Source organism: Salmo trutta, chromosome 7 (assembly GCF_901001165.1).
Source record: "Salmo trutta chromosome 7, fSalTru1.1, whole genome shotgun sequence".
Taxonomy (NCBI): Eukaryota; Metazoa; Chordata; class Actinopteri; order Salmoniformes; family Salmonidae; genus Salmo; species Salmo trutta.
This window is the reverse complement of record NC_042963.1, coordinates 7,727,985-7,754,232: the sequence shown is the minus strand read 5'-3', so window position 1 is coordinate 7,754,232 and position 26,248 is coordinate 7,727,985. Positions and strand designations below refer to the sequence as shown.

The 26,248-nt window shown below is 47.2% G+C and overlaps 1 protein-coding gene across 3 annotated transcripts in view; it reads left to right on the top strand.

The window, feature by feature from the left end:
* Positions 1-25,363, top strand: part of znf423 (zinc finger protein 423) — a 140,927-nt gene extending 115,564 nt beyond the window's left edge. For all 3 annotated transcript variants that reach the window (XM_029757786.1, XM_029757785.1, XM_029757787.1), the window contains 3 exons: positions 10,215-10,346; positions 12,206-12,321; positions 24,578-25,363. In XM_029757786.1, the coding sequence (XP_029613646.1) occupies positions 10,215-10,346; positions 12,206-12,321; positions 24,578-24,607 (278 nt within the window). In that variant the 3' untranslated portion in view covers positions 24,608-25,363. The remainder of the gene's footprint in view (positions 1-10,214; positions 10,347-12,205; positions 12,322-24,577) is intronic.
* Positions 25,364-26,248: the final 885 nt, after the last annotated feature.

Genomic DNA, 26,248 nt, shown 5'->3' with positions numbered 1-26,248 from the left:
CTGTACCTTATGTAATACGTGGCGCATCTGTAAAGGAGACCTTGGTCTCAGTTTGACTCCCCCCTCCCCCCCAAAATCATTTAATAAAGAATTCCTTTAATTGTCTTTCTCCATTTTTCCCCAGATTTCCCCTGGTGTATAGTTATCTCCTCTACCGCTCTATTTTTCTCTACGTCCTCTCTCTCTCTCTCTCTCTCTCTACGTCCTCTCTCTCTACGTCCTCTCTCTCTATGTCCTCTCTCTCTCTCTCTCTCTCTCTCTCTCTCTCTCTCTCTCTCTCTCTCTCTCTCTCTCTCTCTCTCTCTCTCTCTCTCTCTCTCTCTCTCTCTCTCTCTCTCTACAGATGGACACATTTGCAGGTTAACTTGAACAGCAGGAGGTGCATTATTAGCATCCTGCTGCTTTCTCATATTTGCTCAGATTCTTTCTCCCCCTCCTTGGCGGCCAGATAATTCACAACCAGCCGGCCAAAGACTGAGTTGGTGTTTTAATGAAAAAGGAACAACACAAAGGGAAGAGCAGGGTGGCAGGCACACACAATCCTGGCTGCCGATCGCTAGCTACAAAGTAGGTTGGGATGTCTTTTGCATATCTGTGTGATCGTTCAAATCTGCTGCTGTTGGGGTTGTTGTTTGTGATTATTTCCCCTCACAGCTGAGAGTTGGGGTGGGGGACAGGAAATTAAGTCCCAGGAATCTGCCATCTCCCTTAGGGAAGAGATGACAATGAGAAATTGTTGTGGAATGGTTCATGGAGATTGCTTTTTAGCCGCATTTGGGAGATCTACCGTGGATAAACCCCCCCAGTGCACCCAGGGGCGTAGGATTAGGCATTCACATGCATACACACATGTATACAGATGAACACACACACACATGCACCACAGCATGGTAGGATTAGAAATACACACATAAAAAGCACAGAAGTGAACAAACGTGGACACACACACACACACCAATACACGCAGTGGCATTGTTGGCCTGGCTGTGGGATATGCTCTGTTGAAGGCCATGTCAGTACAGGGAAACATTCTCTCAGATGAAGCTATCTTCAGTGTAGTGATGGTCCACCACCTCTATGTTAATGATCAACAGTGTTTCTCTTTGTGCAAAATGTGTTTGAATACTATACTACTACAGACCATCTCTTGTAGCTAGTGAGGGTAGTAAAGTGCCTTGTGAAGATTGCTGACCAGTGGTGTTAGTTGTGAGTCCGGTCAGGTGCCTTGCCTCTCTAGCAGCCCACAGCGCCAGGCCTCAGATTCAATAAGGCTTTCTCAGACCAGGGCTGTCCAGAAACAAAGGCCAACAGCAGCCAGGCCTCAGATTCAGTAAGGCTTTCTCAGACCAGGGCTGTCCAGAAACACAGCCCAGCAGCAGCCAGGCAGAAGCCTATACCACCATTTACAACACTCCTAATTACACTATCTACATAATCTTCAATCACCTCAATTAGCAATCTGTGATGGGTGTGTTTGTGTAGATATATTCTGTATGTGTTGCAACTATTAAAGTTGAGTCTTGAGCATGGAATAAGTGTTGAGTTTCACCTTGAAGTCTGTGGGCAGCAGGTTAGATCAGCGGGTGTATGTTAGACCGCAGTGCATTTTGTATGAGCAATATCAATGAGTAAAATAACCATATTTTCCTTGGTTTCGTTGTCTCCTCATTACAGATTCTTAGTTTTGCAGTGTTTTGGCACAGATCAGTTCTGAAAACCTTGTCCCTCAATCTCAGAAACAGCTGTCTTTGCCAGCAATGGCCAGAGAAAGCTCCAGTCACACAGATAACTGTATAAAAAGGAACACATTATTCACACCAGCCTTGATTACAGGTTACAGTCAATCGTTGTTGCCATGGTGATTAGCTGTAGATACAGAACAGAAGCGCTTGGTAACCTGGTTGGATGGGTTATGATGATTTGTGTTGCTGCTCTCAGTGGGAACTACCACAGTCACAATGCCTTCCACTGGAGAGAGTGATGTTGGTTGTCGGTTAATTAAGCAATAAGGCAAGGGGGTGTGGTATATGGCCAATATACCACAGCTAAGGGCTGTTCTCAAGCATGACGCATCGCGGAGTGCCTGGATACAGCCCTTAGCCATGGTATATTGGCCATATACTACAAACCCCTGTGGTGCCTTATTGTTATTATAAACTGGTTACCAAAATAATTAGAGCAGTAAAAAAAAATGTTTTTGTCATACCCGTGGTATAAGGTCTGATATACCACGTCTGTCATCCAATCAGCATTCAGAGCTTGAACCATCCAGTTAATAATGTCAGTTAGAATGTACACTGAGTATACCAAACATTAAGAACACCTTCCTAATTTTGAGTTGTACCCCTCCCCTTTTGTCCTCAGAACAGCCTCAGTTTGTCAGGGCATGGACTCTACAAGGTGTCGAAAGTGTTCCACAGGGAAGCTGGCCCATGTTAACTCCAAGTTGGCTGGATGTCCTTTGGGTGGTGGACCATTCTTCATACACATGGGAAACTGTTGAGCGTGAAAGACCCAGAAGCGTTGCAGTTCTTGACACACTCAAACCGGTGTGCCTGGCACCTACAACTATACCCTGTTCAAAGGCACTTAAATCTTTTGTCTTGGCCATCCACCCACTGAATTGCACACATACACATCTGAACAGGACACATCCATGTCTCAAGGCTGAACAATCCTTCTTTAACCTGTCTCCTCCCCTTCATCTACACTGGTTTGAAGTGGATTTAACAAGTGACATCAATAAGGGATCATCGCTTTCACCTGTATTCACATGGTCAGTTTATGTCATGGAAAGAGCAGGTGTTCTTAATGTTGTCTACGCTCAGTGTATGTTCTCAAATAGCACCTTTTAATTATAACTAAGGTGGTATGTAGGGCCTGTGTGTCAGTGTCTCATCATGTGGTCTATCTGCAGCCTTTATGGGCTGATAATGTGGGCTATAAGACAGAGGCATATGGAAACATATGGGTGGGGTCAGTAAGAGGTAGAGGAGGGAAGATGTAGAGCACCACTTGAAATAAATGGAGGCCCTGGGAGTGACTTGCACTTATAAAGACTTATCATATGGCAGTTTTATTGGTGCACTGATTAGAACTATTCCCACATGGGCACTTCTGAGCATTCAATTAACATTCAAAACACAAATATCTGTGCATACATTATACTCCCCGCTCATAACAATCCGTCTGGGCTGTCTGGTGTTATTGTGTAAGTTTGGCATTTGAAAATATAATTTCCATATTTTCCCTCTCGCTTTAACCTAGCTCTGACAGACTATTGATTGTTGGGTTTGGATCATGCAAGAAAGGCATTTCACTGGACTTGTGCACGTACATTTAAAAAAAATATATATATATATTTTTCGCCCTGAGATTTAAATTGACATATAATTTACTTTTTGATTTGCAGTTTTTTTTTCTTTCGTATGGCTGTCATTATTTTTGACGTGTTCTCAAGATCCCTAAACATAATCATCTTGTCACCATATAGGCAGCTAGGTATAAGCTGAGGACACGCAGCACTTCCAGGCTTATTTAGTTGATTATTTCCCATTTCTCTGGCGTTGGCTGGGGGGTCCCTGCCTGTGTCTCTGTGTGTTGCCTCTTTATCTGTGTGTGTGGGGGGGAAATGAGAAGCAGCTCTCCCAGGGAGAGAGGCCTGGATGGACAGCGGGCGGCCAGGGCTGCTGGGCAGGGGCCACGGGACCACTGCCTAAACTTGATTGGTGGAGCCCAGGTGTTGGGGAGGAGGGATGAGATGTGATTGGTTGGAGGTGGGGAGTTGGTGTGAGGAAAAAAGAGTAGTGGTTAGTAGTTCAGTAGAATAGGACTAGCAGGATTATTAAGGATCTTGCCAGAGATGAGGGGGGTCTTGGAGATGAGGGATTCCAGTCCCAGAGGCTTCTGTCCTGCAGTTCAGAGTGAGCAGTTTGGTCCATTTGACCTTGCAGTGTGTCAACAGACCCAATCAGAATGGAAAACCTTGGGACCCGGACATTGTGCATCTATCATGGTGGACATTTTCCCACTGTTCCCCAAATACACCAGTCTTTAGGTCACAAGCTCGCCAAAAGCGTGTTAAGCAGTGGCGGTCGGTACCGTTTAAGATGAGGGTGGATGATATTTTTTTTGGAGTATGGCCTTATTTCTATTAAAGCATATTGGATGACTGTCATTCATATTCCATTCACCCAGTTCATTGTAACATTGATAGGTTTAGGCTACTACATGATACTCAAATTTTCCCTCTACCCATCATGACGTTGATACAACCTAGCCTATGAATGAAAGTTTACAACGTAGGTGCACACAGGTTGAGAGAAAGATTTGAGGTGACAGACATTGACACATACTGCCTTGCACACTCTTGCTTGCATTTAGCTGATCTAGGGTGTAATCATTAGTCTAACAGTTGCAAACAAGAGTTTCTATTGGACTAATTCAGGAATGTTTATCCCCGTTTCGTTCCGTTTGCTTCCATTTATACACCCCTGATCACCCACAAACAGTTCACTTTCATAGCCACATATGATAAGGAATACAACAAGTTGTTTGTATCTACCCGTTCTTCTCTTCTCACCTTTGCCCTTCGCTTGTGGACTTCACAACACATCAGCTGTCTGTGACCAAGCGAAACAACCTTTCCAAGCCAAACCTTCATATCATAACTGTTACACACAGCCTAAGTCGTTGTCACCATATTAGCTAAAGTAATGTCATAGTCAACATAGCTAATAGAATTAACATGTTAGTAAACCCACTACAATCATGTAGTACAGTCAGTAAGCAGTTTAGCAGTTACAACGGCGGGCCCCGGTGGTAATAAATTAGTAAAACCAAAAGCTTACATTGATTTGGAAGAGTTCCAGTGTTGGATAGTCATAGCCAGCTAGCTAACATGGCATCCCTCTGTTTGAGCCGGGTGTTTGAGTAGGCTAACCTAGCTAGCTGCATTTGCTAGCTAAGTGAAAGTGAAAAAAATGATGAAATATAGCTATCTCTCTCTCTTGCTCCTCCATTTAAGATATTAATTTGTTAAAAATGGTTAAACTACAGTGCCTTGCAAAGTATTCATCCCCCTTGGCATTTTTCCTATTTTGTTGCATTACAACCTGTAATTTTAAATTTATTTTTATTTGAATTTCATGTAATGGACATACACAAAATTGGTGAAGTGAAATGAAAAAAACAACTTGTTTAAAAAAAAAAGTACAAACATTTTAATGGAAAAGTGATGCGTGCATATGTATTCACCCCTTTGCTATGAAGCCCCTAAATAAGATCTGGTGCAACCAATTACCTTCAGAAGGCATAATTAGTTGCACACAGGTGGACTTTATTTAAGTGTCACATGATCTCAGTATATATACACCTGTTCTGAAAGGCTCCAGAGTCTGCAACACCACTAAGCAAGGGGCACCACCAAGCAAGTGGCACCATGAAGCCCAAGGAGCTCTACAAACAGGTCAGGGACAAAGTTGTGGAGAAGTACAGATCAGGGTTGGGTTATAAAAAAATATCAGAAACTTTGAATGGTTATGCACGCTCAAGTTTTCAATTTTTTGGTGATATTTCTTGTTTGTTTCACAAGAAACAATATTTTGCATCTTCAAAGTGGTAGGCATGTTGTGTAAATCAAATGATACAAACCCCCCAAAAATGTATTTTAATTCCAGGTTGTAAGGCAACAAAATAGAAAAAATGCCAAGGGGGTGGATACTTTGGCAAGCCACTGTATTGTCTTTCTCTCCGAGTCAACTAGTCACCACATTTTATGTGCTGCGGTACTCGCTAGCTGTAGCTTATGCTTTCAGTACTAGATTAATTATTTGATCCTTTGATTGGGTGGACAACGTCAGTTCATGCTGCAAGAGCTCTGATAGGTTGAAATATGTCCTCTGGAAGTTGTCATGATTACTGTGTAAGTCTATGGAAGGGGGTGAGAACCATGAGCCTCCTAGGTTTTGTATTGAAGTCAATGTACCCAGAGGAGGATGGAAACTAGCTGTCCTCCAGCTACACCATGGTGCTAACCTACAGTGCTGTTGTGGCTACTGTAGACCTTCATTGCAAAACAGTTAAAGTTTCACTATTTACATTTTTCTGAAATTCACTGAGGAGGATGGTCCTCCCCTTCCTCCTCTGAGTGTCAGGGAATAGCAGAGGTTTAAAAATGATTTTGATGGAGGGAGTTGGTGAGAGGAGGGGGAGATGATTGAGTGAGGGGGGGAAGAGTTGTGATTATCTAGTGTGCTTTGGAAGGAGAGTTTGTGTGTTTGCATGAAGTTTGGTTTCTACTGGGTGGAGAGATCCAGCATCCTACTGTTATGTAATCTGATAGGAGATTCCAAGCTGGTCAGCTCCATATGCTGTCCACGTCTGCCAAAAATATCTGGAGCCGGAGACTCCATCACGCTTGGCCGCCGGAGAGTGCGCTCCGGAAATATTTACTACAGATAATAGGAAACGTGTGAACCAGAGCCGTGGCCAGGAGAGAGGGAGAGGAATGAAGAGAAGAATAGAGAGGAATAGTCACTAGCAGAGTCACTAAACTGGTGATAGTAGAGTAGTGAATTGCGATGACTGATGGACGGACTGGCAGACGGAGAGTTTGTTTGTGTGTAAACAAGATCTTTGTGTCAGAGAGAGATTGAGTGAAGGCGCGTGAGAGTCTATGTGTGGGTGTTAGGAGCTCCAGGGATCAACTCAGCATTGCAGCATTCTGTGTGTGTCTGAGAGGGAGAGTAGAGTAGAGGTGGAGAGCTCTTGGGACCCCTCCAGCTCTGCAGCAGGTGTGTGTGTGTGTGTGTATACTCTGGCCCACATTGCCGCCCTACCACCATGGGTCAAGCTCAGAATGCCTCTGTTTCTCCCTCCTCTCCCTCTGTGTTTCCATGGCAACACACCTTGAGCTAGCCCCCTAGAGGAGCCAAGCACCTCCATCTCACCCCCTCAACCACTCAGCCCTCCTGCCCCCCTCCTGCCCCCCTCCCCCCCTCTGCTCTCCCCTGGTGTATCTCTTGCCGTCCCTGCCATCAATCGCCAGGCCGGGTTTTAGGCCGCAGGGCGAGGGGAGTGGGGCCGGGGCCCTGGGGAGGCCCAGCTCCTAACCAAGGAGCTCATTTGTGTGCCAGTGCACGCTGCAGGGTGTTGTGGGTGGGTGGGGGAGAGGAGCCGACAGGGGGAGGGGGGGGGGCTTGTGTAGACGGGACTGTCCCCGGGGAGGGCTGTGAGTCAGGGCGCCACCTGGCTCCCTCTGGTCAATTAGCTGGAAGCACATTGGCTAAGCAGCAACAGAAGCAGCCGCCATGCCGTAGCAGTGTTTGTGCAGGATAAGAATCCTGTTCAGTTGGTGGAATAACAATTTAGGAATAATACATAAATATTGTTTCTTCACACCTTTCCTTTCTCCATTGCTGCAAGGCCCTCAATCTCTCTATCCACCTCAGTCTGTATTCCTTTACCTTCTTTCTTTCCCTGTATCGCTCTTTCTTCTCCCCTCTCTCTTCCTCACTCTCCCATCCCCTTTCCATGTCTCACACTGTCTCGCTCTCCCTCTGTCTCACTCCCTCTCTCTTTCCCATTAGTGTCCTGGCAAGCCCTCATCAGTAATTCTGCGTATATGTGGCGGCGTCATGCCATTTCTCAATTAAGATGGTGCATACCTTAGGAGGTGGGGAAGGTTTTTTTCCCCTCTCAATCGGAGTTAAATGTTCTCCCGTTCTCTCTATCTCGCCCTCACACACGCTCTCTCTTCTTCTCTTCACTCTGCATACTGATCAAGCCTCTTAACAGATCAGTGTGTTTTCAGACGTTCTTTTCTTTCCTACTCTTTCTTCCTGTTCTCTGTGTCTGATCTGTGGTACAGATAGCTGAAGTGGGGCCTTTTGAAGGATGAAATGTCCTGTAGCTATTTAACCTCTCCCTTCTGCCATACTAATGACTGCTCTATATGCTGCTACTACCGAACATGCCTACACTCATCTAACGTGCCAAGTCTGGAAACCTCTTACTTGTGGTTAATCAATTCAACCGGTTGGTGCTAGTAGTCTAATAGTCACAGAATGGCACCGATAAGAGATCAACCACTAATAAGGATTGTATGTATGATATTCTGCATCAGTGATTTGTATAGCAGTGTAGTACAGTAGTAATGAGTAATTATGTTATGCACTTTCTGCAAGTTGAATATAGTTTGGTTTTGTGTTGTAGTTTAGTGAAACTAATAGGACTCACCTTCACCAAACCTCTGCTCTCCTTCCCTCCCATCCTGCCCCAGCGTGGGCCTCCCAGGGTAGCAGCCATGCAGCTGTGTGGCCGTCTCGCGGATCAAATGCTCTCTCAGACACAAAGCGGGCCATCAGGATGTTTCAGGGTCCTGTCATCTCTCCATGGTCTCCCCCCCCCCCCCCCCCCCCCCCCACACACACACACACACAGCCCAACCGACCCAGCCTCAGTCCGCTTTGTGCCTGTCAGTGCGCGGCTCACCAGCGCTCCCTCCACACTCTGAAAGGGAGGACAGACAGAGTACACTCCCCACTCACTGATCAAAACCACTGTATTTGTCATAGAAAATACATTACTTTCGTAGGACACACACACAGAAACGCTTTGGGCCCCCTCACTCTGCGCCCCCGGCCCTTGTCAGACAGCCCAATTATCCCCCTGCTCTCTGTACTGAGCTCTGTTCTCTCTTTACTCATAGTTGCCTTCAATTCTCCCGATGTCTCCCATACATAACCCTCATTTCACCTTGGTTTTCACTTTTGGACCTGTATGCTAGATCTATTGGTCAGTTGGTGTTTGTAGGTCAGTATTCTATTGGTCAGTTGGTGTTTATAGATCAGTATTCTATTGGTCAGTTGGTGTTTGTAGGTCAGTATTCTATTGGTCAGTTGGTGTTTGTAGGTCAGTATTCTATTGGTTAGTTGGTGTTTGTAGGTCAGGATTCTATTGGTCAGTTGATGCTGTTGATTGTGATTGTGGCTCTAGGGTTTTCTTTCAAAGACAGTTCTGAGGGAATCTCTCTCTGTGTCTCTGGGTTCATGAGAAATTTCACCTGCTGCTTCAATCTTGTCTCAATTTAATATTTTAAATGGTAATCAACCTCCATCTCAGGGTGGCTTGGGACCGAAAGGCATCCCACCAAAACGTGATGTCTTTGAGGAAGCAGTAGCGGGGATGGGCAGAGCAAAGGAGTGCCCTCGCCAATCCCCCTAAGCCCCATTCGCACCCAGCCCCCACACCCCCCTCCTTCCCCTAGCCATTCAGACAGGGATTAAGTCACCCTTGTGGAGGCCTTTGAGACAGAGAGGAGATTGGAATCAGTGGAGGTGGTTTGGGTATGGGGGGGTGGGGGTCATGGGGGTGTCAGGGATGTTTGAAGACTTTATCAACCCTGCGTGCCCCTGTTGCTGAGCAGCGGGGCACCTCGGGGCATGGGGGGGGCAGGGGAGGCTGCCATCAGGGGGGACAGAGACCGGCGGCGGTGTCTTCCACGGTTCGGGACTCGGTGAGGGGCTAGGATTGGGGCGCAGTGGAGGCAATATGATGGCGCGGGGGCAGGCGCGGCTCGGTCCTGTGTGACGCTCGGCCGATAAGACAGGAGCGTAGGCACCCAGCCAGGACCCAACGCCCACCTTTCATCTGTCCCACGGCGGAGGGGGCCGCTGATGATATTCATGCAGGCTTAAAATAGAGCGGCGAGCAGGGGGAGGGCACATAGCCCAGACCACTGGGGGTGGCAGGCAATTACCGGCCGGGAGAGAAGAGGCACTGGGAGAAGAGGAGGGGGGGAGCGGGCCGGTCACACAGGCCAGATCTGGAGAGGATGGAGGGAAAGATGCAAGGAAGGACGGACAGCCCTCTCAGTAGGATTCAGACTGGACCTGTTAGAGCGGGATTATGGTATCCCTCTCTGGGCTCTGGGCTCTGTGACAGGGACATTGTGGCCAAGGAAGAGGGACAGGCATGTGTTGGAGCTGTGCAACGTGCTGCAGCATGAGCAGACAGGCAGGAGAGAGGCAATGATTGAATTGAACTGCTATACTTTAGTACACAAACTTACCTGTACATGAGCTTACGCTTTTCCTTTTGTGTCTGTGTATGAGTGAGAGTGTGTGTTTGACAATAATGTGTGTGTATAATATGTTTATCCCCGCCTTCACTTTCTGACCCTCCTTGTTGTATGGTGTGTTCTTCTTTTACAGAGGAAGGCATCAATCACGAGTGCAAGCTGTGTAACCAGATGTTTGACTCTCCGGCCAAGCTCCTGTGTCACCTGATCGAGCACAGCTTCGAGGGCATGGGCGGCACCTTCAAGTGTCCCGTCTGCTTCACAGGTGAGGGGTCGGGGTGGGGCCTCAGAGGGGGGCCAGGTGGAGGGCAGTCAAGGTGCTTGAGTGTCTGACCAACATTAACATACACACAGAGACACGATATGAACACATGTTCCACTAGATCTGAAGGCCCTCACACAAAGGTGCACTGCACTTTGTCGCCCATTGAATAGCAGAGATGCTAATACATGGACCCAGATAAATCCTCTCCATCTCCTTATTCCTCTCTCCATACCTTCCACCCTATACCCCCTCCTGTGGTAACATGTAGTCCTCCTCCTGCACTACTGAATTGAACTGTATTAACGATCAGTTCAGTGGGAGGTAAAGAGTTGGCTTGGAGAGAAGTCCTGTCTCAGGAAAGACATGGTAGTCCATGTAGTAATTAGCCAAGATAGAAAAAAAACTCACTCCATAAATTGGAATCAAGTCCATTGTGCAAGAAGGTGAAAATATTATGACAAATAGCCAAGCCGCAGTATACCTAGCAGAGATGTTCCACAGAGGTCAACTCTGTGCTTCTGAGATGGAGAACTCGGGTCCTTTAACAGTCCTGTCGTGCTGATGGGAAAGTTAATTAGAGTAGATGTACCCATGGTACAACCTGGTGAGATGTCCCCCTTGAGTAGGCCAGACTCCCCGTGACACGGTCAGCTCCACTCAGTCACAGCCATAGTCACAGGGCAGGGTTGGCCTAGCACAGAGACTAGCCCAGCCACAGTCGGCATGATTCCGTCACAGGCACAGTCACAGCGACCATCACAGGGAACCGGCACAGGTGTAGCCAAGACTTTCATGCCAAGCAGAGCGGCTCAAGGTTCTTCAGGCTTGGCCGTGGTCCCCTGTGTCTGATGTGCCCCGGATCAGAAAGGCCCTGAGAGGTCAGAGAATAAAGAGCAGGTTGAAAGAGGAGGGAAACTAATCCTCTGTGGCCGTCCGGCTGTTTTAAAGGCCCTCTGTACGTGTCCTCCGAGTTAAGCAGCCAGGCCTCTCCAGGCAGCAGGCTCAAAGTCACATTGGACTTCCAGCTCCGCTGTGGGAGTCAGAAATCATTATAGACACTGAGACACAGACATGGCTGACCGCAGCTGAGACTAAATGTTGTCTGTCTTTATCCATTGTCTTCTGCCTGTTCTCTTACTTCCTGTTTGTCTGTCTGTCTGTCTGCTTTTTTGTATGTTTCTCTAGCAATTGGACATCCCAATCCCTCGTTGTCTGTCTGAGTCTACCTGCTTATATGTCTCTGTCTGTCGGTTTCTGTTAGTCTGTCTGCATCAGAAGCTCAGACCATAAAGCAGCCCCCCCCCCCGTCTCCCTCTCTCTCTTCCTCCCTCTCAATAGTTGTTTGGTTGTGTTCTCCCCCCACCCTCACTCCCTTCCCCCACAGGTACACAGCACTCTTTTTTTAAAGTTTAACTCTATTCCTGTGCGGGTTATGAATAAGTAAGGGGATGCTGCTCCTTTGGGGTGGGTTAATAATTCAGACTCTCCACACACACACACACACACACACACACACACACACACACACACACACACACACACACACACACACACAGCAAACTTAAGTTTACTGAAACAAAACAGAAAAAAACTCGTCTGCCTCCCCATCTCTCCATATCTAATCCCCTCCCTGTCATCGCTCTTTTCTCTTCATATGTATATTTACGCTGTTGAAGTTGTTGTTTTAGTGCAGTGAGTGTCTTTCCCTCGCCTCTGTACGGAGAGCGACAGATTCCCATTTTTCCTCCATAGTTCATTCAGTAACCTAGCTCACTGTTTAGCATAGCTCCGCCCTGTCACTGGTCTTTTTCATCCGAAACCAATAATCTAACACGCCCTCTCCTTCTCCCCACCCCCAGTCTTTGTCCAGGCCAATAAGCTGCAGCAGCACATCTTTGCCGTCCACGGTCAGGAGGACAAGATCTACGACTGCTCCCAGTGTCCACAGAAGTTCTTCTTTCAGACTGAGCTCCAGGTCAGTACTAACTACATATAGACACAGACTGATGTCATCTCTCAGCGCCATGCAGCATTTCTGCCAGGCACCACTCAACCAATATAATCTGAAATCATATGATCTGACTTCAATAATAATTGATTCTAATGGAGTAAGTAGGTTATCAATGTTTTTTGTCTACCTTGTTTATGGTCTTCACTACCAGGATTCCATTGCAGTCTTGGACTCAGGGTATACCTGAACATGTTTCGTGGTATGGTTCATGATTAATGATTTGAAGAGAAAATGTGTAACTTCCTTATGGGCATGATTACACCCCAGTGCTAATCAATCAGCTCTCCTGCTGGGTTCTTTGTAACCTAATATTAGACCTCTGATTAATAATTGAATTAATGAATGAGATGAGGTCTAAGGGCATTCCATAGCGACTGCATTCGAGATGATAACTCATGGTCAAATGACTGTACTTGCGTAGCAGCATGTGTCCCGCGTCCGGTACTACATCCATAATGGCCGACGTTCTGGTGGAGCGTTGCCGTTTGATCAGAAAACGATGAAACCCTCCCTCCCTCCCAAAATCTACAGCTCTTATGGATGGCAATGTTTTGTTCTCGCTTTGCACGCTCACGTTTCCTCTACTTCCCCTCTGGGGCAGCATGGTGCATATTGCAAGGCTGATTAGCTAGACAAACAGGTGTGAAATACAGACTGGTGTGTGCGCAAAGTGAGAACACAACATGGAATCCATGTTTTGGTTTTGATTTGGAGGGGGGTGGTAGAATCTAACAATTGGATTGAATTATTTCCTGGGCACCGCTCGGCCATGCAGACAACGACCTCCCAATCAGAACCACCTAGCGATTATGGGTATAGCTTCGGGAAGTGGGAAAGCATCGCCAAACAGGCACAGACACAGGTCGGAAAAGAACTTGCTGTGTTATACTGCTAGACAGAGATACTGTATACTGCACAATCTCTGTCTAGAAGCTGGGCTAGGCCCTCTGGTGCGCACACACACAGACACACCCCTCCCCTGACACACACACACACACACCTCCCCTGACACACACACACACACCTCCCCTGACACACACACACACACCTCCCCTGATGCGCCCACACACACCTCCCCTGACGCGCCCACACACACCTCCCCTGACACACACACCTCCCCTAATGTACACACACACACCTCCCCTGACACACACACCTCCCCTAATGTACACACACACACCTCCCCTAATGTACACACACATACCTCCCCTAATGTACACACACACCTCCCCTAATGTACACACACACACCTCCCCTAATGTACACACACACCTCCCCTAATGTACACACACACCTCCCCTAATGTACACACACACACCTCCCCTAATGTACACACACACCTCCCCTAATGTACACACACACACCTCCCCTGACACACACACCTCCCCTAATGTACACACACACCCCTCCCCTAATGTACACACACACACCTCCCCTGATGTAAACACACACACCTCCCCTGACGTGCACACACACACATCTCCCCTGACGCGCACAGGCACACACCTCCCCTGACGCGCACGCACACACACCTCCCCTGACGCGCACACACACACACCTCCCCTGACGCGCGCACACACACACACCTCCCCTGACGCGCACACACACACCTCCCCTGACGCGCACACACACACCTCCCCTGACGCGCACACACACACCTCCCCTGACGTACGCACACGCACACCTCCCCTGACGTACACACACGCACACCTCCCCTGACGTACACACACACACCTCCCCTGACGCACACACACACCTCCCCTGATGTACACACACACACACACCTCCCCTGACGCGCACGCACACATCTCCCCTGACGCGCACGCACACACCTCCCCTGACGCGCACGCACACACTTCCAGGAAACCATTACCATAGTGAGAGGCCATCATTTAGATGGTACCACTACCCAGCCTGGTCTCATAGACTAGATGTAACAAAGTAAACGAAAATCAGGGACACTCCATTTAGTATGAAACGATTGGTATGGTTACGTAAGACAGAAGGTTACTTAAGGCAAAAAACGAAAGGAGGGTGTTTTAATCTCATCACGGTCAGCTTTGTCATTTTAGCTAATTAGCAACTTTGCATCTTACTACTTTTTAGCTACTTTCTAACTACTTAGCCCGTTAGCTAACACTTTCCCTGGCCTAGCTAACATTAGCTAACCCTGGCCTAGCTAACGAGAGCTAACCCTTCCCCTGGCCTAGCTAATGTTAGCTAACCCTTTCCCTAACCCTTACCTTTACCCTTTAACCTAACTCCTAACCCTTCCCCTGGCCTAGCTAATGTTTGCCACATTGTAACATATCTAAATATTGCAAATTTGTAACATATCTTAAATATTGCAAATTTGTAACATATAGTACGAATTGCAATTCATAACATATCATACGAATTGTAATTCGTAACATATCCTCCGAAATGGATGATGGACATTCACAAATTATTCACAAATTATTGCATACCAAATGTAACATTTGATACTAATTTGAGTGTCCCGGATCTTAGTTTACTATGCTAACTCGTTCTGTTTTAGACACAGAAGAGTGACACACAATAATGTGCAGACCCAGCCACCCCTCCCCTCCATCAGGTTGACTTCCTTCCCTCCCTCCCTCCGTCCCCTCCTCTCCTTCCTCCCTCCCACCCTGTCCTGGCAGGGTTCTGGCCATGTTGGGTCGTTAGGATCCAGACAGATCGAGGAGGACCCAGCTCTGTATAACTCACTCAAGAGTGGGTCCAGTGGGCAGCTGGGGTCAGCGTTATTCTGCCCTGCCCGTGGCTGGATCCATCATCCTGAGCAATGAGCTACAGGCTGGAGGATGGACCCACCCAGCCGCCTGCCACGACCACACCCTCCCTCCCGCTCTTCCTCATGTGGCTCCTTCCCGCTCCACTAGGGTGGACGGTAGAGGAGAGGGTCTGTGTGTATGCTAGCCCTGGGAGGGAGCTTCCTGTGAGCTTAATGTCCAAATAATATCAATGGCTCCATTTTGGGGCTATGACCTAAATCTCCTGACCGGTCCACAGAGCCCTCAAGCCCCAGCCCAGACCCCCACCCCCCACCCCCACCTTCCGTGACAGTGATGTAGGGCCGGCGGCAGTGGGCATATGGCCGGTCAGTCCATTTAGCAGCAGGAGGAGCGCCGGACCCTGTCGGTCACTGTCTGCCTCACCCCGAGGCCGAGCGACTGAGAGATAAACACCAGCCGATCGCACAGTGTGGCACGGCCCTCTCTCGTGCCTCTCCACCTTTCCACACTCCTCCATTTTCCTCCCTTCCTTCCATCCTGGCCACACCTCTCCCCTCCTGACCGGGTCACACCGTCAATAATAAGTCATTTTCCTCTCTGAGCTTCTTTACGTAGGACCACTCACTCCATCACCAAGCTAGGAACACCACACTCACATGGCCACAGCAGCATCCCCTGATGAGTGTGAATCCTTCTTCCATTTCCTGGCCCTGTTCCATATCTGAGCATTGACTCCTACTAACCACCCCCACCCACCAGCCCACCGCTCTGCCTGTCCTCAGGAGGAGCAGGTCTAAGTGGGGGAGATGGAGTGGTCTGAGTGGGGGATGTGGGCTGGTCGTGGAGGTTAGTGGTGAGGCTGGTTGTTGTGGTGTTTGTGTTTAATGAGGTCTGAATGGATGGCTGGGCTGTGCCGTGCTTGGGGTACCCTACCCCAGCCCTCTGAGGGCCCACCCAGGGCCACCCTCCTTTAATCCTTCAGCCTTCCCATGAGCCTTTGGTGGGACTCGTCACTGCATCATCCTGTCTCCCTCATGGCCACCTACCCCACCTCCCTTACTTTTCTGAACTCTCTTGCTTTTGCCTCCCTCTCTTTCTTTCTCTCTATCCTAGTCCCATATGTACCAGCCCCCATGCATATTTTAGCCCCTCTCAGCTCCTCTCTCCTCTAGTCCTTTGTGCCTCTCCCCAGTGCCCCATAAATAGTACAGACGTAAGCCGGTAAATAAGTGATGCTTATTGTCCCTGATCAGCACTGCTATACCCAGCCTGCCAGATCTGGATTCCTTTACTGGAAACTTCAGAGACTTGGCTTTTTTGTGGTTGTTGTTTGTCTCCCCCAGGTGCCTTAGAGCCTCCCCCTCCCCGTCTCACCCCTCTGTGGTCTGCTGTCATTGGCTGACCACATGGCTGAGCTTTACACTATGCTGGTTAATTCAACCCTCAAGGGGGCGCTGGCGCTCCCCACCCGGGCCAGCACACCCCCTCTGTTGGCATGTGTGTACACTATTTCCTTTAGCACTAGTAAATATTTAACTCGTCAGCAGTTTAGAATGGGAGGGGATGGGGGGAGGGAAGGAGGGGGGTCCTCTGGCTTGTTTGTTTGTTGATTCCTCCTCCCTCTACATCCCGAAAGTGTTGAATATTTGAGTGCAGTGCATTCTCACACAATGCTCTTATAATGGTAGGAGCTGGGGTTCGGGTCTTAGAGCAGAGAACATGGAGGCACACGATTAACATGCAGTGTCTGATCTCTCGGTCTGCCTTGTTTGATTGGACAAGTTGTGCACTGAGCAGTGTCTTTGTTAGCCTCGTGTATGTTCACGTTAGGAAATGTGTCTGTTTTAGAATGCGTGCGCTATGGAGTCTAAGTAGTGTTTTCTTTGATAGTCCTTGTCTATGCTCGCTGCCGTAGCTACGCTACAGTGTGTCAATATTGTAGTGTCTCTCTCTGAACTAAGGATGTGTTTTTGGATATGTGTGTAGGTGGCTGGGGAGTCCTTAGTTTGATCACCATGGCGTGCCACAGTGTGGAGGCAAGATTTGATCTAGGTGTCCCAGTGGCGGTGTCTGGTTGAGTCCCAGCTGCCCCGCTGTGCAGAGTGTCGCTCCATGTTATTAGAATGGGGACCAGGGGGGCTCTCTGCAGACCTCACTTCCCCACCGCCCCCCCCGCTCCCTCCCGCAAGCTGATTGGCCAGCTCAGAGAGACGCAGTCTAGGGACTGCATGCACCACATACAGGATATAGCTGTCTGGCTTGGCATACCTGTCTGTCTGAGCTGCACCGCAGAATGGTCCACTGAGGTAGCCTACACTGGTCTAGTGATCAGGCAGTGGTGTGAAGCTGTGGTCAGAGTATCAATGGTATTGTCTTTTTCAGCTCAATAATCACATTAATTGTACAGCAACAACACTTAAGGAGGTGAGAACAGGGATTTTGAGTCGTGCTTGGAAAGAGGGTTAAAGGGGGGGGGGGGTGAGAACAACCTCCGCATAGAACATGGAACAACCTGCAGACCTCTGAGGAGATGGAGCAGGAACATAGTGCTGTCCCTCACATCCTCAGCCCCAGGACATGTTTAAGTTGTTTACCTGTTTCTGTGTGTTTTGTTTTCGTTCCCGAACTCCCGCACTGCGAAAGAAACTCAGACAAATTTGAGTGTGGTGAATTCAAATGAAAAACGCTCTACATGGGGTGAGCTAATCTTCTGAGGGAATCAAGACATTCACATCCTGTCGTCTTACCATTTTGTGTGTGTGTGTGTGTGTGTGTGTGTGTGTGTGTGTGTGTGTGTGTGCGCGCAAGCATTATTTGCTACAAGCCTCTGAAAGGAACTCTGTAAATACGGGTTGTTGACTAAAGATCCAATGACACCCTGTATAATACCCACACACACATTCCCCATAGAGATTCTGTCACAAACCTCCCCCTCATGAAACAACCCTACTTAAGTGATATGAAGAGAGAGGGAGGAAGAGAGAGGGAGACCATGGCTGCCCTGATGCCCGGAGAGATGAGGAGTCTGGTAGAAATTGAATAATTTAGGGGCCAGCGTGGAAGTGGGAGAGAGAGGCTGGGACAAAGAGGAGAGAGATCCATCGGGATTGAATCAACTATTCTATCTCTCTTCTTACCCTCTCCATCCCTTCTCTATCGGTCTGTTACATTCCATGATTTGTATTCTATCAGAGAGAGAGAGAGAGAGAACGTGAGGGGGGAAGGAGTAAGGGAAGGGGGGAAGTTCTCTACACCTGGAACCTGTCCCTGTTTCCGTGTGTCTGCCTCCACAGAGCAAAGCGTCGTACCTAGTCAGACATGACAGTTTAACTGAGAAGTGTTGTCGCGGTACAGGACTAGCGCTGTATGGTGCAGTGTCGTTCCACTCGTGCCAAAACAGGACCGGAACGGTCATGGCCGTGACAGTGACGTATGAGCTGAGGTATTGTCCCTGAGTGGGTTCTCCTGGCACTAAGCAGTGTAGAGACGTGGTTACACTGATCTGATTTGATCAACCACAAAGGTGTAGATTACATCACTAGATCAACATCATACATCACCACACTGGTGGTTTGGTAATGGGCTTATCTTTCTCTCTCTCTCTCTCTCTCTCTCTCTCTCTCTCTCTCTCTCTGTCATTCTCTTGGTCTCTTTATCTCTGTCATTCTCTTTCTCCATCTCTCCCTCTCCATCATAGAGAACACATAGGATGGGGTCTTTTACACCCCGATGTTCTCCGTTCAGCAGCTGGAGGCTGACAGAAACACACTCTATAAATCACACACACCACTGACAGCTCACAGTCGCACCATCAACCCTTCTGTACGCTCTCCTCTCTGTAAAATGTTCCCATTCCTTTCTCTCTCTCTCTCTCTATTTCCCTCGCTTTCTCTCTCCCCTCTGGGTGATCATAGTTGTGACACCACAAAGCGCACCACATCAAACCCCTCCCCTCACCCCTCTCTGTGCACTTTTGTTCCCTACTCTTAGCTTTCCCCCTCAGTTTAGGGTGCATTGTAATCAAATTGGCGGGCTCCCTGGGGACCTGTGGGGATTGGGTCTGTTATGACAGTGACACGGAAAGGGAATGGGAGTGTGCTTTAGTGATCAGGCCGGGCGGGCTGGGAGAGCGAATGGGAGAGCAGCACTGCATGTCTCTCTGTACTCTGTCACCCATGGCACAGTCCGTCTGGGGCCCCTGAGCTCATCTGGCACTAGGCACTCCACTACGCCCCATAGAGCCTGTACATATTGTGTATGTAAACCAATAAATATTTGAGGGGATATTCTCACACACTAACACAACACTCGTATTGTATTTTAGAGGCTATGCCAGTCAGCAGTTGGATCCAGAGGTCATGGTAGGTGTGTTATTTTGTTCGCCTATACAGGGGGATGATGAGGAACTGAACCCCATAGCTGTGTAGGCCAAGGAGAGACTCATTACTGGCACCAGCTGAATCAGGCCTGTTTTCTGTAATTTAGCTGAACCTATTTCAACTAGGATGTTATAGTAGGTCTAACTAGGTTAGTGTGTTTCTATGTGGTTTTGTCTTATGGCTAGCCAGTTCTGTGAGTGTTTGTGTGTGTGAGTCTTTTGGATGCGTTTGTCTCTGAGTCTGAGCTTGGCTTTACTGAAGGATAGCAGCAGGGGAGGGGAAGTCCCCCTTGGGTGACAGGGTGGGGGCCAGGGGGGAGAATGGCGAAACAGGACATGTCTGGAGAACGGGCACATTTATTGGGTGGGTTGGGGGGGTTAAGGAGAGGCGGGAGGAGGAAAGAGGGAACACGGGGGGAGGGCAGGGGGGCGTTTATTTGTAGCGCACTCCCCAGTGAGTTTCCTGTCTCTCGGAGGTGAAAACCTGGGAACATATGAAGCTTTAAGACAGCCCATCTGTTAGTCTCCGGCCCTTGGAAGACTGTCAGCGGTCTAAAAATAAGGCACACTAAAGTGCACCGGGCGGCAAAGGTGATTTTTAATTTAGTGTTAAAAACAGAGCAGAGAGGGACAGGCTAGCATCCTAAGAGTGGAGCCTCTCCCAGATTAATACAAATGTAATAACTCAAATATAGTCGTTGCATAAGTATTCACACCCTCTGTTTATCAGATCACATAATAATTTCTATGGACTCACTGTGTGAAATAATAGGGGTTGAAATTATTTTTGAATGACTACCCCTTCCTCTGTCCCCCATACATGCAACATCTGTAAGGTCCCTTAGTCAAGTATTGCATTTCAAGCACAGATTCGACTACAGGGAGCTTTTCGAAAGCCTCATAAAGAAGGGTAGTGATTGGTATATAGGTAATAATAACAAATCAGACATTGGATATATCATTAAGCACGGTCGAGTTATTAATGATGCTATTGATGATGTATTAAACCACTTAAACGCATCAAAGATGCAGTCGTCATTCTGAACTGCAGGAAGGAAACTGCTTAGGGAAATCACCATGAGGCCATTGGTGATTTTAAAACAACTATGGCTGTGATTGGAAGAAAACAAATTAGGATAGATCAACAACATTGTAGTGACTCAATAATGACCTAAATGACAGAGTCAAAAGAAGAATAAAAGTATTCCAAAACATGCATATGTAAGCAATAAGGCACTAAAGTAATACTGCAAGAAAACACGGCAAAGGAATACATACTTTTTGGCCTAAATGCAAAGCCTTCTATTTGAGGAAACTCCAACACATCACTGAGTAACTGACTCCTTATTTTCAAGCAGCGTCTATGGAGGAACTTTGAATGTTTTTGAACTTCTGAGAGTAAAGTTGGACCAGAGCTAGCTTGCTAACAAGCGTGTGTGTGCAGAGCGGCACCTGAATTAAAAACACCTCTTACCTTTTAGTAGTTAATAAATCCAATGTGAAACGTGATAAATATATAGTGTCCGCAATTAGCATTGAAAAAAATGTATCCATTTTTCTCTAATGAAACATTTCTCCCTAATTTCTGAATCACACTTGTAACGTCAGCAGGCTACAGTAGCTTTATGTAACGTCAGCGGGCTACAGTAGCTTTATGTAACGTCAGCGGGCTACAGTAGCTTTATGTAACGTCAGCGGGCTACAGTAGCTTTATGTAACGTCAGCGGGCTACAGTAGCTTTATGTAACGTCAGCGGGCTACAGTAGCTTTATGTAACGTCAGCGGGCTACAGTAGCTTTATGTAACGTCAGCAGGCTACAGTAGCTTTATGTAACGTCAGCAGGCTACAGTAGCTTTATGTAACGTCAGCGGGCTACAGTTGCTTTATGTAACGTCAGCGGGCTACAGTTGCTTTATGTAACGTCAGCGGGCTACAGTAGCTTTATGTAACGTCAGCGGGCTACAGTAGCTTTATGTAACGTCAGCCGGCTACAATTGCTTTATGTAACGTCAGCAGGATACAGTAGCTTTATGTAATGTCAGTAGGCTACAGTAGCTTATGCTTTGGAGGGGAAAGGGCAGGCAGGCACACACCAAAGATTTTCAGCTGGCAGGCAGACACTGGAACAAGTTTCTGAGTGACGGAGTGAGGGCTTTGCATAGGCACCTTGTTGCGTTTTTTTGTGAGACTGAAAAAAATACTTTACTTTCGTTCCCAGTTCTGATTCTGTTCCTTGAAAAATGTTGTTATTTTCCAGTTTTCGGTTCCAACCCCTAGTGTACAGAACAGTCGACTCCTGTGTTTGCTAAAGGACGCCTAGTGAACTGACATGTTTGAGTCTCCCCACTCCTCCCTGCTCCCCAGGGGGCACCACAAAACCAGGAGCCGGGAGGGGCCAGGGGGCCCTGCGGCGGCGCCTCAGACGCCTTATTGAAAGTGACATGATGGCAGCCCTGTCCAGGTTCTCACGCATTGTTAACATGGTTAGAAAAAGCACCGTGTTGGAAACATAGATTTGATTTTCCTTTATTTTTATCTCCTGCCTCCCCTCCTTTCCCGTGTGTGTGCAGCAGTCTCGCAGTCTCTGCATTAGTAATGCGACTGGGCCATATTTCCCATGAGCCCACAGCTCGGCAGGATTTAGCCTCTCTTTTATAACCAGTTTAGGAAAACAATGACAGCGTAGATATTGACTGAGCAGTGAGGGGCTGTTCTGCCCACTGCATAGCCTCCCCCTGCAGAGGGGCGCTGTTCCATCCATCGCACAGTGTCCCCCTGCTACACAGTGACATCAGAGCAGGCTCTCTCCATTTAGTTTGATGGTACAATACAAAGGGATAACACTGTCAGTGATGTCTTGCCTTTGTAAGTACAGTGGCTCGGTTATCTTGTACACTAGATGTCTTTGTCTTGGCTGTGGTTAGATGTTTGTAATGTGGAGTTGGCCAGAGATATGATGCAGTCCAAGACAGGGAGGAGGAGGTTGTTTCAGGATCAATTACTGTCTTTATTGGTTCTTAAGGTTGTAGGGGTTTAAGTGATAGATTGTCAGGTACTGTATTGGGGTGATCCTCTGTGAGATCAGGGGTGTAGTTTTGGTCTCCGTCTCCACTTGTTTAAAGAGCAGAGCCCTTGATCTCCTTATCCTGGAAAATATATCAATTACAGCTGCAAAGGACTGATGTCACACTGAGAGTCATTATCAGATTCAGAGACGCACGCCATTCGCCCCATCGATCGCCTGCGGCGTGATCAATACTCCTGCCCCTGACGCCGCTTTCAAATGAAGAGCGCTAACTAAGACCCGCATCACAGTGTGTGTGTGTGTGTGTTAACACTGATTAACAAATTAAACAAGTGCTACTTGTTGTGTGTGTCTCTGAAACGGTTTGTCCGTAAAACGGTGTGTCCATCCTGTGGAATGTGCGGCAGTGTAGGTGAGGGTGTTTGTGTGGCTCCTCTGCTCTCCCTAGCTGTGCTGTTTCCATCAGGCCACTGCAGTGCTTGTGTAACCCGGGACCCAAGGGAGTAGCCGCTGCCTCTCAATCCCATCCTTCTGCAAATCAATACATGCCAGCAAAACCCTGGAAACCTTGGGGGAAACATGCACTCACACTCACACAGTCCCGCTCTCTCTCTTTCCCTCCCTCCCTCGCTCTCACACACACACATAAACACATTCCCTTACTAAGATAAGACAAGGCCGCATCCAAAAAATGCATGCCATTTGCAGTCACAGAAGGACAAAGTACACAAAAAGCAAGCACAGATACAACTGACATGTGCATTTACATGATGATGATGAAATCCAGATCTAGTATTCTGTTTTGTCTAAAATGTTCCTCCCCTCTGGCTGGAGCTCTCCAGTCTGTTGTGGTCTGACTAACAGGAAAAGCAGGCAGAGGGAGAGCCAATCCTGACCTCTGCTGGAGGGGGGCAGAACTGCAGGCGGTGTGGCTGAGAGAGAAGTGGTTTGCTCTCATAATGGGGTCAGTGGCTCCCAGTGAGATACGGCTCCTCACTGGAGAGCCTCCCTTGTGCGTGTTCTTGCTCACATACGTGGGGGAGGGGCACAGGAAAAGAGGGAGGGATAGAGCTAGAGAGTCTAAAAGAGGGAAAGAAAGACTGGCTCTGAACGGCTGCAATCAGACAGTTGAAGGCTTTAAGACCTGGACTGGGCGCTTGGCCTCCTCTGCTGAACTAGTGCAGCCTGGCTCTGCCAACAGTCGTGTGAAAAATATGCGCACCAAGATAAGGCCCAAAGAATAAGAATAAGTATTTATCAACGGAAAACCATGTTTAATCCTACAGATTTCCCCCCCTTTTCTTTTTTCATAGTGGTGCACAAAAACATGGGCCTATCTTTCTGTGAGAGATTAATCTTGGAAAGCAGCTTTTAGCGAGAAGAGGGGGATGATTGCTGAGCTTTCTCTGGGAATTGGGTTTATGGTCCAGGGGAGAGCGCAGAGGAACCAGCCAGCCTACCAGAAATCTCCCTAACACACAAGCCTCTGGGAGCCCCATATCTGCTGTGATTGAAAATTTAACTCTTCACATCATATCTGGTTTGGTTTGTGAAGTTATACCCTCTGGTTGAGGTGTGCATAGAATCTAAGCTCCTGCAGTTGTTTCTGGGGGTGTTGTGAATTTAGTTTTGATAAAGGTGTGTTGTGCGTTTTTATTATGAATTTATGTGTTGCGCTCGAGAGCCGTTGGAATGTGGGCCTCATAAGGTATTGAGATGGTGTTTTCAAATATTTATAAGAATATCAGAAGGGATGCATGCCTCATAAATCTGAATAAACAAATCATTGTTTCATGTTGCCATGGATTAATATAATATGACTGTTATGTTTATCTGCAGCTCTATGTAAGATGAATAGAAATGGTGTGTGTGTGTGGAGAGCAGGCAGTTGATGTTACAGGAGGCTGGGGCCATCCGATGGACGGACGGACAGACATGACGGTTGTGTATAAAGATAGTGATAGCGTGGGGGGGTAGGTGGCAGTGGGGGCTCGGAGGTGTGGGCACGTAGCTTATTATTTCTCTCCTCATGTGTTCTCCTCTCCTCTCTTCCCTTCCAGAACCACACACTGAGCCAGCACGCGCAGTGAGACTGGGCCCGGCAGGACTCCCGGCTCAGCCCAGAACCCCGACCCAGGCCCGGTGGGGGAGGACCATTTCAACATCACAGCCAATCAAAGTGTCATTTGCTACTCACATGTAAAACTCTAAGGATTCCGCCACCAGGCGCAGCTATTACGAGCAGTGGGGAATGAATATTAATGGGATATGCTATTAAAAAAGAAAAGGAGAGAAAAAGGATATGAAGGAGAGAAAAGGTATTGTACGTGCAGTATTTTTTATCGTCCCTGCTTCCCGGTTGTGAGGTTTTTTTTAACAAAAGAAAAAACGGGAGAGAAAAATAAACGCCTCTGTCTGATTTTAGTCTCTAGAAATGCTTCCCTTGGCCTCTGTTGCTTCTTGTATCAAACTTCAGAGGTGCCAAATCTTTTCTCCTTCTTTTCTTTTGCATATGTTTTTTTCTCTTTCGTTTTTGTACCTTGCAGTAACTAGGTACTTGTGCTGTGTTGTGATTGTTTGCCAGTCGTAATATTTCTGCGTTTTCCTCCTTTTTATTATTATTGTTACATATTTTCTTTTTTGTAATTACAAAATAAAAAGACAAAATAAAGTTGAGAAAAACATAATGGTTTGATTGGATTTTCCATCTATGGACCTAAAGGTTATTGTAAAAATGATCAATTTCAGTGAAACTGGATGATGTCTGCTTTTTAAATGTGAATTAACCAGAATGCAACTAGTACAGTCAAAACAATTACAAATAAATCAATCACAAATAAAGGGAATGTGTGTGTATGTGTGTCTTGTTTTTCTAATGAAAGTCAGCGAGGTACCCTGGAGAGAACATCATACCTTCACTACAGCATGCTCTCACTGTAAACTAATGATTTCATCTTTTACACTCCATCCACAAACGCAACCATTCCAGCTACCTAGCACTCATCATTATCAGTGACTCATCAGGGGTAGACCTGTTTCTATCTGAAAACTGATCATAACACATGTATGAATTGTAATATGCGGAGCTATGTCTTCTGTTTTCTCAGAACATGGGGTCTTTACATTCAGGGAAAGGATCTGTTGGGGGACAATATCATTAACTAATTGTGGATCATGATTCATTTTTTTCCCCCATTGCTTTTACACAATTATGTAGGGCCTAATAAAACGTATATAACTGCAATGATCGCTATACTACTTAAAAAAACATGTACAATCAATGTGGAAACAATGCCTAGTATAGCAGGATAAAAAAAGCTTACTCCACAAATCATTCACTGATGATTGAATGAACTTGTTTATAATACATTTAATATAATATTTCCCTAAATCCTATAACATTTGATGATCATATCAGGAAGAATTTCTTTTCAAAGTATGACATTGAAATCTGGATTATAAAAAATAACAGAAAAATAAACTTATGTCATCTAAAGCCAGCCATATAAAACCTCTTTCCACCTTCCTTTAAACTAACAATAATAGACTGTTGGTTTGGTTTGACGACCATACGGCTCTGCTTTAATTGCATCCATGTGTTTAAGCAGCTGGTTCAGCCGTTGAGTCTCATGGCTTCTGCTGGACAGAAGGTCGGTACCGTTCCCAGAAATCAGTCATCGGAACGCATTGATATACCACAGTGCCCTGGGAGCAGTTGAACTTGAGTCAAC